The sequence below is a fragment of the Gastrolobium bilobum genome, unplaced genomic scaffold, assembly GCF_033153095.1.
Source record: "Gastrolobium bilobum isolate Gb01-03AN ecotype WA unplaced genomic scaffold, APGP_CSIRO_Gbil_v1 utg12345, whole genome shotgun sequence".
Classification (NCBI taxonomy): Eukaryota; Viridiplantae; Streptophyta; class Magnoliopsida; order Fabales; family Fabaceae; genus Gastrolobium; species Gastrolobium bilobum.
Genome location: NW_026898413.1, coordinates 188,158 through 198,774, shown reverse-complemented (window position 1 = coordinate 198,774; position 10,617 = coordinate 188,158). Strand labels below are relative to the sequence as shown.

At 32.5% G+C, this 10,617-nt stretch overlaps 1 protein-coding gene across 1 annotated transcript; it reads left to right on the top strand.

The window, feature by feature from the left end:
• The first annotated feature begins 535 nt into the window (after positions 1-535).
• On the top strand, positions 536-3,454 carry LOC133316022 (probably inactive leucine-rich repeat receptor-like protein kinase At5g06940). The gene is made up of 2 exons (XM_061517714.1): positions 536-2,817; positions 3,087-3,454. Exons 1-2 carry the CDS (start codon positions 537-539, stop codon positions 3,452-3,454), a joined length of 2,649 nt encoding a protein of 882 aa, XP_061373698.1. The 5' UTR covers position 536.
• Positions 3,455-10,617: the final 7,163 nt, after the last annotated feature.

The window sequence follows — 10,617 nt, the reverse complement described above, 5'->3', positions numbered from 1 at the left end:
TTTTTTTGATTTCACATAAATTTTCGAGATCTACGCAATGACATCTAATTTGACATATTTTATCTCCCACAAACATAGTTTGAAGATCTTTTGGATTTAAACGCGTGATTGTGGTACAATTGTTACCAATTCAAATTATATTTGTGAGAGATAAAATATGTTAAATGATATGTCATTGCGTAGATCTCGAAAAGTTATGTGAAATCAAAAAAAAATCATCTGATTTGGATACCCGAGTCACAAGTTATGGTCTTCTGAAGTTTTATGGTAATAAAACTGCCAACGTGGCGCTGACGTGGCACGAGTCCCGTCAGTGTCAGTGACGAGACTAGTCCCGTCAGCATATGTGACATGTTTGACTGCATTACTTTGGAAAAACTTATCCAATCAACTTTAACTGGACAATTCTTTTGCTCAAAAATTTTAAAACGGTGTTTTTCCCGAGTTGGGAGGCACATTCTCACACTTAACATTGATATATAGAAAGAGTTGTTGAAAAGAACACAGAAGCTAGCTCTCTTGCAGACTCCAAGCCAATGGCTAATTTCTGTATATACCTATTCCTACTCTCTGTGACCTTTGCAATCTTCAACCTTAGTTCTTGTTCATCAGAGAGGGATATCCTTCTCTCCTTCAAGGCCTCCATTGAAGACTCTAAGAAGGCCTTATCTAGCTGGTCAAATACTTCAGCAATCCACTACTGTAACTGGACTGGAATCACTTGCTCCACCACTCCTTCACTCTCAGTAACTTCTATTAATCTCCAGAGCTTAAACCTTTCTGGGGATATCTCATCTTCTATATGTGACCTTCCTAATCTGTTTTATCTCAACCTTGCTGATAATATCTTCAACCAGCCCATCCCTCTTCATCTTTCTCAGTGTAGTTCTTTGGAAACTTTGAATCTCAGTACCAATCTTATATGGGGCACTATCCCATCTCAGATTTCTAAGTTTGCTTCCTTGAAAGTGCTTGATTTCAGCCGAAACCATGTAGAAGGAAACATCCCAGAAAGCTTAGGCTCCTTGAAGAACCTCCAAGTTCTTAACATGGGAAACAACTTGCTTTCAGGTAGTGTACCTGCTGTCTTTGGCAATTTCACTAAGCTTGAAGTCCTTGATTTGTCTCAGAATCCTTACTTGGTGAGTGAGATTCCAGGGGATATTGGTGAACTTGGAAATCTTAAGCAACTTTTGTTGCATAGTTCTTCTTTTCAAGGTGAAATTCCAGCTTCTTTGGTAGGCCTGCATAGTTTGACTCATTTAGATCTCTCAGAGAACAATCTAACAGGTGGGATTTCTATGGCTCTGGTATCTTCTCTCAGGAACCTGGTTTCTTTTGATGTTTCCCAAAACAAGCTTTTGGGGCCATTTCCAACTGACATATGTAAAGGACAAGGCCTTATAATTCTCAGCCTTCATACAAATGCCTTCACTGGTTCAATACCCAACTCCATTGGTGATTGTAAGAGTCTTGAGAGATTCCAAGTTCAGGACAATGGTTTCTCTGGAGATTTCCCCATTGCATTATGGTCATTACCCAAAATTCAGCTCATTAGAGCTGAAAACAACAGATTCTCAGGAAAAATACCTGAGTCAATATCAAAAGCTGTGCAGTTGGAGCAAGTTCAGCTTGACAATAACAGCTTTGGTGGTAAAATTCCTCAAGGTCTTGGCCTTATCAAGAGCTTGTACAGATTTTCTGCTTCTCTCAATCGTTTCTATGGTGAACTTGCTCCAAATTTTTGTGACTCCCCAGTTATGAGCATAGTAAACCTCTCTCACAATTCCCTTTCTGGTCCAATCCCAGAGCTGAAAAAATGCCGGAAACTAGTTTCTTTGTCTCTGGCTGACAACAGTCTAACAGGTGAAATACCCTCTTCTCTTGCTCAGCTACCAGTGCTTACTTACCTTGATCTTTCAGATAACAATCTCACTGGTTCAATCCCACAAGGGCTTCAAAACTTGAAGCTTGCTCTTTTAAATGTGTCCTTCAATAAGCTATCAGGTAAAGTACCATACTCCTTGATTTCTGGTTTACCTGCCTCATTTTTGGAAGGTAACCCTGATCTTTGTGGCCCTGGATTGCCCAACTCCTGTTCTGATGACATGCCAAGACACTACACTGGTGGTCTTACAACCTTAACATGTGTCCTAATCTCTTTAGCCTTTCTTGCTGGAACTGTCATTGTTGCTGGTGGGTTTATATTGTATAGGAGATCTTGCAAGGGGAGTCAAGTAGGGGTCTGGCGTTCAGTGTTCTTCTATCCTCTCAGAATTACTGAGCATGATCTGCTTATGGGGATGAATGAGAAAAGCTCAATGGGAAATGGTGGAGTTTTTGGTAAAGTTTATGTTGTGAGTTTACCTAGTGGTGAACTGGTAGCTGTGAAGAAGCTGGTTAATTTTGGAAACCAGTCCTCAAAAACTCTGAAAGCTGAGGTCAAGACTTTGGCAAAAATTAGGCATAAGAATGTTGTTAAAATTCTGGGGTTCTGCCATTCTGATGAGTCAATTTTTCTCATTTATGAATACTTGCATGAAGGAAGCCTAGGGGATTTGATTTCCCGTCAGAATTTTCAGTTGCAGTGGGGAGTTAGATTAAGGATTGCCATTGGAGTTGCTCAAGGATTGGCATATCTTCACAAGGATTATGTCCCACACTTGCTTCACAGAAATGTCAAGTCAAAGAACATTCTTTTGGATGCAAACTTTGTTCCAAAACTAACAGATTTTGCTCTTGATCGAGTTGTTGGAGAAGCTGCATTTCAATCAACTTTGGATTCTGAAGCAGCTTCTTCCTGTTACATTGCACCAGGTATGACATGTGAATTACATAAAAGCATGAACTTAAGAGGAAATAATGCATTGCCACATAGTACTAGAGCAAACTTCTACCTAGAGTGTTTATAACTACATCTTATGAAATATTATAGATAGTTAAACACTGCCTAGTATATCAGCAATTTGCATGCTTGTAACAAATATGTAATTTTGCTTTCCGATTCTAGTGTATATGACATCATCATATTCCTTAACCAATAAATAAATATTAACATACTAATTAATTGCATTGTTGCATAGCAGAATATGGTTACAGTAAGAAAGCAAGTGAACAATTGGACGTGTATAGCTTTGGTGTTGTATTGCTAGAGCTAGTGTGTGGCAGGCAAGCAGAGCAAGCAGAATCAAGTGACTCCATTGACATTGTGAAATGGGTTAGAAGGAAAGTGAACATCACTAATGGGGTACATCAAGTTCTTGACCCAAGAATATCACATACTTGCCATCAAGAAATGATTGGAGCTTTAGATATTGCCCTTAGTTGCACTTCTGTGGTGCCTGAGAAAAGGCCATCAATGGTAGAAGTTGTTAGAGTTCTTCAGTCCCTTGAGTCAAGGACTTGTATTGCAAATTTGCAGGGTCCAATTGAGGAACCCTCCCTTCCAGTCTGAACTTCTAAGTTCCAACTCAAAGACTACTTAATTTTTTTTGAGTCTTTGTATATAAATTTTCAGCTTTATATTTCACATCTTTTATTATTATTTTTTTAAAGTCTGATGATTTGAGATTATAGGAATGGTTTGGGCATGACACATTCTCTGTTTGAAATAGATAACGCCAACTTCAGTGTACTTTTTTCTGCCCCTATAGTAGTCTCTGGAGAGAAACACAGTTTTTAAGACAAATGTCATTTGCAAACTATATATTATACCAAAACGAAAAGGTCTAGCTATAATAGTCTAAAAATAAAATATGAATTTTAGTAGCTTACCAAAAAAAAAAAAAAAAAATTACGAATTTTTGTAATGGCAAAGGAACGAGTTCATACAAATAGATGATTTGTAGTTTTGTACCACAAATAAGGAACACGTATATATGAGAAGTGGTTTGGCATGTTACTCTACATTTTTTAAATTAAACTATTTTATTATTAATTGTTAAAAAAATTAATTAAAGAGAAATATATGTGGTTTGTAGTTATTGAGAGAAAGAAAGATCAACGAAATTACTAATTATTAACAGAGAGAAAATTTATTTATTTATTATTTTTAATTATCAAAATAGACATTATCGTATAAGTCAACTGGAAATAGGTCAAATCAATTAAGAATGCACTTATGAAATTTATTAAGGAATCAAAATACATATAGTATTGTGTAAAAATATTTAATATATTAAAAACCAAATAATTGAAAATTTAATAGAATATATTAAATGCTCTCTTTTTTTATACATTTATTAAATGCTCCTTAATTAGTATCCTTAGGGCAATAGGATAAAACCTGATTAAATTTTAATACTATTCAGCATTTGGTATGACACTGTATAAGATAATGTATTGTAAAATATAATACTATCCAATGTTTGATAATGCACTATATAATAATAGATAGGATAAAAATAAATATTTTTGACAAAAATATCCTTTTATAAAAAATTTATATAATTTTTTCAAATATATCATATGATATTAATTCTTATAGAAATCTATATGATAGGGCATAAAGTTTACACTAATATTCAACCCTTAATTTCATTTTAATTTAAGGATAAGATGTTATGTCTATATTTTTTTATACTTATTTTACCTACTTATTTCCAATATTGTTAGGTCGGAATCTCAAGACAAAAAAAAAAAAAAAGTGAAGTTGAGTTGAGATTCTGATATAATAATATTATAGAGAAATAGATAGAATAGATATGAAAAAAATATAACTATAATATACTGTTCATTTAATTTAGTACTTCAAAATAATTTAATTGATTAAGAAAAAAGTTTAATATACTGAGGAAAAGAATATAAAATCAATATTTTATTAAAAATGAAAATAAAAAACAATTAAAAAAACAGTACACTTACATATTTTAAATAAAAATTTATCAAATATTTTCATAAAACTTAATCTATAATATTTTTAGATATTAAATAGTCTATCAGCAAGCATTACTTGTTTTGTTATACACCACCCAATTGAAAACGAATATTAAATAAATAAAAGAAAAGAGTTTAATTAATATGTGGTTGTTAGTGGTGTTTATCAACCGATTCAAATCGAATTAACTGAAAATCAAAAAATTGAAAATCGAAAAAAATCATAAAATTTAATTGAATTGAATCGATTTTCAGTTTGGTTGATGAAAATCGATTCAATGATTTCTCAACTTACCCTTTACTTACTTGGACCTTTTTCCCAGCCCAAAATTCATATAGCAATATTCTAAACTCAATACCCATTAACCCATCATGTTGGAGAGAGTGGGTTGTACTTAATCTATGTTATTTTTTTTGGGTGAGATACATTATATATTTTTATTGCATGGGTTATTATTGTACATCAGTTCATCTAGGATAAAAATTTGGATTACTTCGTATCTCAGGCAACCACATTGTAAATTTTTTGTTGGAGGTAAAAGATGATAATTCAACTTTTTGTTGTACTATATAGAAAATTAGATTATCGTTTAATGATATTTCTAGATTGCACAATAGTCATCATACAAACTTTACAAGCCGATACATACAAAAGATATGTTATTTGCAAAAAAATTATCTTACAAATTTTAGGTTTTTCAAAAAATTGAAAACCGATTCAATCAAACCGAATAAAATTGGATTGAACTGGATTAGATTTGAAAAAAAAATCCACACCAAATAGATGATTACATAATCAAACCAAATGGATTGAATCAGATGATTATTGCTTTCAAAATTGATCAAATCCAGACCGCGAACACCCGCTATAAGGGATAATAAATTCTCCTCGCATAAAAGTTATCTCCCTTTTGGCAAACACAAATTGAGGTGGGCTTCATTGTATTTTTTTTTAAAAAAAAATAACACATATTGATGTATGTGTAAGAAATTTTTTGTTTCTTTTGTAAGAGAAAAAATACATTTCCCAATTTGTAAGTAATCATTTCTCTTAACTTAGTTACTAAGTATCTGGTTAGATTAGTTTATGGGGAATATTATTGTCTTGTAGTGGGAGATAAGTTGTCTTCAATTGTAGACACAAATTATATATGAGACTCATGTACTTAAAAAAAATGGTGCAATTTTTGAGGGTTTAGTGCATATGATATATCTTTCCAGCCGCAGGATAGACATATTACCTTAGTTTATTTTAGATTTTTAGGAAAATAATTTCTTTACTTTACTTTTTTATTCGGAAGTTTCTTTTATTTTATGATAAAACTTATGAATAAAAAAATAATTTTTTTTAAATAAGCTTAAACAAATATATGCAGTTAATGTGTGCGTTGTCTTTGATTAAATGATATGCTTTTTTTTTTCTCTTAGTAATTTATACATTAGGGAAAAAAAATCAACTTGTAGACTTCATTAAATAAAAATTTGTGAAAACTGACGTAATTGAATGACATTAATTAGAAAATTGTCTGAGGTATGCAATTACACATTGAATATTACCAAAAATAAAATAAAATACTAACCAACCCAATAAATACAACAACAAAAGAAAAGATATTCAAATATATAAATAAATAATTATTAGCATTTAATGAACTTTTAATAATATTAACATGGATTCGTTTTTTCTACGGTAAATATAGATAACTTATTTACAGTGAGCCCAAAACGACGTCATTTTGAGACGAAAATCAAGATATTTTTGTAATTATAATTTATTTCTCGATTATAGTAGTCTTTTTCATTATAATTTTTAATTTTTCAATCTAAAACGACGTCGTTTGGAAGGAAATGTAGATAATTTATCTACATTCACTTTAGAAACATTAAAGTCTATTAACATTATGTCATTTTCATTATTTTATAAATAAAGTATTACTTTATTTACTATTGTTCATTTATAATTGAATGAGTAATGGCACACTCTCTTTCTTCATTGAATTTTATTTTTTACTTTTTGTTTTTGCCATTAGTGCTACATGAAACTTTTTCTCTTTCTTCATTAAAGTATTTAGTGATCTTCAACTATTAAATTAAAATAAAAGTGGACAGTCAAACATAGGTGGTGAAAGTTACGATGCGGGTTCCAATTAACAAAACATTACATGTGCTTGAGCCTACCATATAATATGTCCAAAACCGTTAAATTTTACGTTCCCAAATATATGCTATTTTCAACGCACTATATATACAGAGAAGTGACCTCAAAATGTATATTTAAAGAGTGTTTTTTTTTTTTTTAGTCCAATCCATTGGTGTGAGTGACACAATTGAGATCCATGGCAGGATTATCCTCTATGCATGAAGATCAAACAAACATTGAATCACCCAATTCGGCCACTCAAGGTTCAGTGATAGCCCATCACCTAATGACCCCACAGATTCAAAATCCAAACCAAAGCTTGCTGAATAATTGGACTCAATATTCTTCAACCCAAAATGATGATGATGATGTCCTTTCTATGCACAAATTTGTTCCAGCAAATTCATCAACAATCTCAACTGTATTGGAAGCAGCACTAGATGAAAGACACGTACAAGAAAGTCTAAAACGAGCCAATGTGTTCCCTTACCAACTTCAGCACTATGCAATGTATGTAGATAGATCATGTGTTCTATATGGTAATTTAATATTTTAATATGTTATTTATTATTTTTCTTATTATGTGCTACTAACAGGAATAATGGGCCTAGGGAACAAAATTATGGTGGATATAATCATCAAACGCAGCTTGGAGGGTATCCTAAATTGATTAGTAAAAGAACTTCTGTCAAGACCTCTGTATTTCGGGGAGTTACCAAGTCTGATTCTCTCTCAATATTTGAACATTTGATTTTAAGTTCATGTTCTAAATTTTTCTGACCTTAATGAAAGCTATAATTAATCTTGACATAGGTGTCATGACGAGCGTTTTGAAGCATTTATGTGGGATAAAAGCGGAGAGAAAGGAAGGACAGGTTGAAATATATAACCTTTAATATAATGCTTTTGATTCTCCATTTATGGGCTATACCTCAGATAATCCACTAACATATCGACTTTATATTCCCTTTTATGCTTGGATCTTCTTCAACTATTGCAGTTTATATTGGTAAGTACTCAATTATTCTTGTAAGAATTTTGTTTTAAATTAATGTTAATTGCGAAATAAAATGTATGAGTCTGGAGCGATGGTAAAATTGTTCATGTGTGATTGAAATGTCACATGTTCAAATTCAAAAAACTGTCTCTTTAATTGCAAAAATACAAGGGTACACATAATTTACTCATGACCCCTAGGTAGAGTGGTAATTTTAATGTTAATGGCCACAAATAAAATCTGAATTTTCTACACGATTTTCCTCATCCCTAGTTGATGTGTTTTTAATGTTTTTAATGGCCAAAAATAAGATAAGGGTTTTCACAAATTGGTTAATTGAAAAGCTGAGACTTGAGTAATTTTTCAATGAGGCTCTTTTATTTTTTCCTTTGTTTAAGTTATTTTTCTTTTCTCCTAATCTTGGCAGGTGGATTTTCGACTGAAATTGAAGCCGCCAGAGCTCATGATTTGGTTTCAATTAAGATAGGGGGCGTAGAGACAACAACGAATTTTCCTGTATGTCATTGTAGATATATTCATGTCTTCCATTGGAAAAACATATTGTTGATTTTGATTTAATTATTATTCATTAGTTGAGTTCCATCTCATAACCATACTATTAATCGTAGGTGAGGTTCTATTTGAGGGAAATCCAAGAAATGCAACAGATGAGCACAAAAGAATATATTCTTGCTGTTAGAAGGTATTAATTAGAAGCAACAGAAAGAAATTCTTTTGGTATGCATGTTCAAATTGATGTCTAGTGCTGCTTACAAATTCATCATGCAAAGTTCACTGCATTTCATTGCTTATTATTATTATTATTTTAATTTAGGAAAATTCTTATTTGCAATAAATGTTTTTGTTAAAGTAGTAGAATTTATATGATCTGAAGATTTGTAATGGGAGTACATCAATATTGGTAATTAGAGTGTGTATTTATTCATATATCCATATCCAATATTCCTTTTTTTTTGGTAATCAACTTCATAACAATTTTGTTCATAATTAAATATTATTTTATTTTATTTTTTTAAACTATACCATATATATAATGGTTAGGATCCAGAAACTAGCATATATGAAGAGTTCCACCCGAATGTGGCCTCCAAGAATTTATTTTTCTCAGCTATGGGATCACTTCATTATTCTCTAGTGTTTGTTTAGCATGGCGAAAGCCAAGCAATCCTTTAAAAATTTCCAACCATTGCTAGCTATGAGTTCAATATTAACTCAAACAAATTAAATTTCATGATTGTATGAAATGTTAATGAAATTTCAGCAGGGGCAAGGGAAATAATAGTGACACCCCTTACCGTGGCGTCTACAGGTTTGTAGTCCCCTCTTTTCCTCTCCTTAATTATTTAGTTCATCTCTCTCTCACATACACACTCACTCACTCTCTCTCTCTCTCTCTCTCTCTCTCTCTCTCTCTCATTCCTATCAGAATCAAAACCTCTGACAGAAAAAATCGGCAAGCAAGGCTGGGTAAGGATAAGGGGATGCCAGGCATAAGCTTGGGAACATATTGTATGTTCATATCCTAACACTTCTTATTTGTTGTTTATTTTATAATTTAAGGCACACTATGAAGCATTGACATGTATATCAATTATAAGTTACTTATGTACATATATATAAGGAAGAGAATATATGTTAGCATATTATATACTAAATATGTATCATATATATAGTTTAACATAAGATATATTTTTGTCTACTTCAACAATCAGATACTGCTGACGATGCTGCCAGAGCTTATGATATAGTATCAATAAGACTGAAGGGCACAGAAGCAATTACCAACTTCGAATTGGATAGTTATGAAGTCAAGGGGATTATTGAAAGTGTGAGACATTTAACTTTGAGAGACCTTTTAAAGAAAATAAGCGATGAAGCATCATGCTGCAGCTCCTTAGATCAACACAATACTCAAAAACTAACCAACTCATCATCCTCTTTTCATGGCTACCAAAACCCTAATCCCATCCTAAGTAGCCCTAATATTCTTGGTGGATTGAATGGTACTAGATCTCAGGTTGGAACTAATGGCAATTCAAATGGTGACTATGGAGCAATGTTCTCAAACCAGGGTGTTACTGTACAACAGCCACTGTTGCTGGGGACTGGCCAGAACTTTCAAGCATCACAAGCCCTTCAGAAGAACTACATGAATGTTAACAATGGTTTCCATCAGAAACTTATGAACAACCAGTTTCAACACCAGAACCCTAACCTTACCTTTGTTCATGGCTCCCAGAATCTTGGGTTCCAAAATAGTACACCAAGTTTGTCAAATTGGCCAATATCTGGTTTTGGAAAAAGATTACTTGGGGGAAATATAGAACCTTTAAGCAATGCCCTCAATGGGGGATCTTCAAGGTATCATACACTGGATAAAAATCCAAGAGCAGCAAATTGTGTTTTTTTATTTGGATCACTGTCTAAAGGGAATCAATATCCAGTACTGGAGTCATATAATCAGGGATTTGGAGCAGCACAGATACAACAACCTTTAAGCAATGCCCTCAATGGGAAATCTCCAATGTATGATCACATGCTGAATGAAACTACAGGAGCAGAAAATGGTGTTTGTTCATTTGGG

What these genes read in the sequence shown, in the direction of transcription:
- LOC133316022 (XM_061517714.1), top strand. Translation starts at nt 537, where the DNA reads ATGGCTAATTTCTGTATATACCTATTCCTACTCTCTGTGACCTTTGCA. An exon ending in TTCCTGTTACATTGCACCAG is followed by an intron (nt 2,818 to 3,086) that starts GTATGACATGTG and finishes GTTGCATAGCAG; the next exon opens with AATATGGTTACAGTAAGAAA.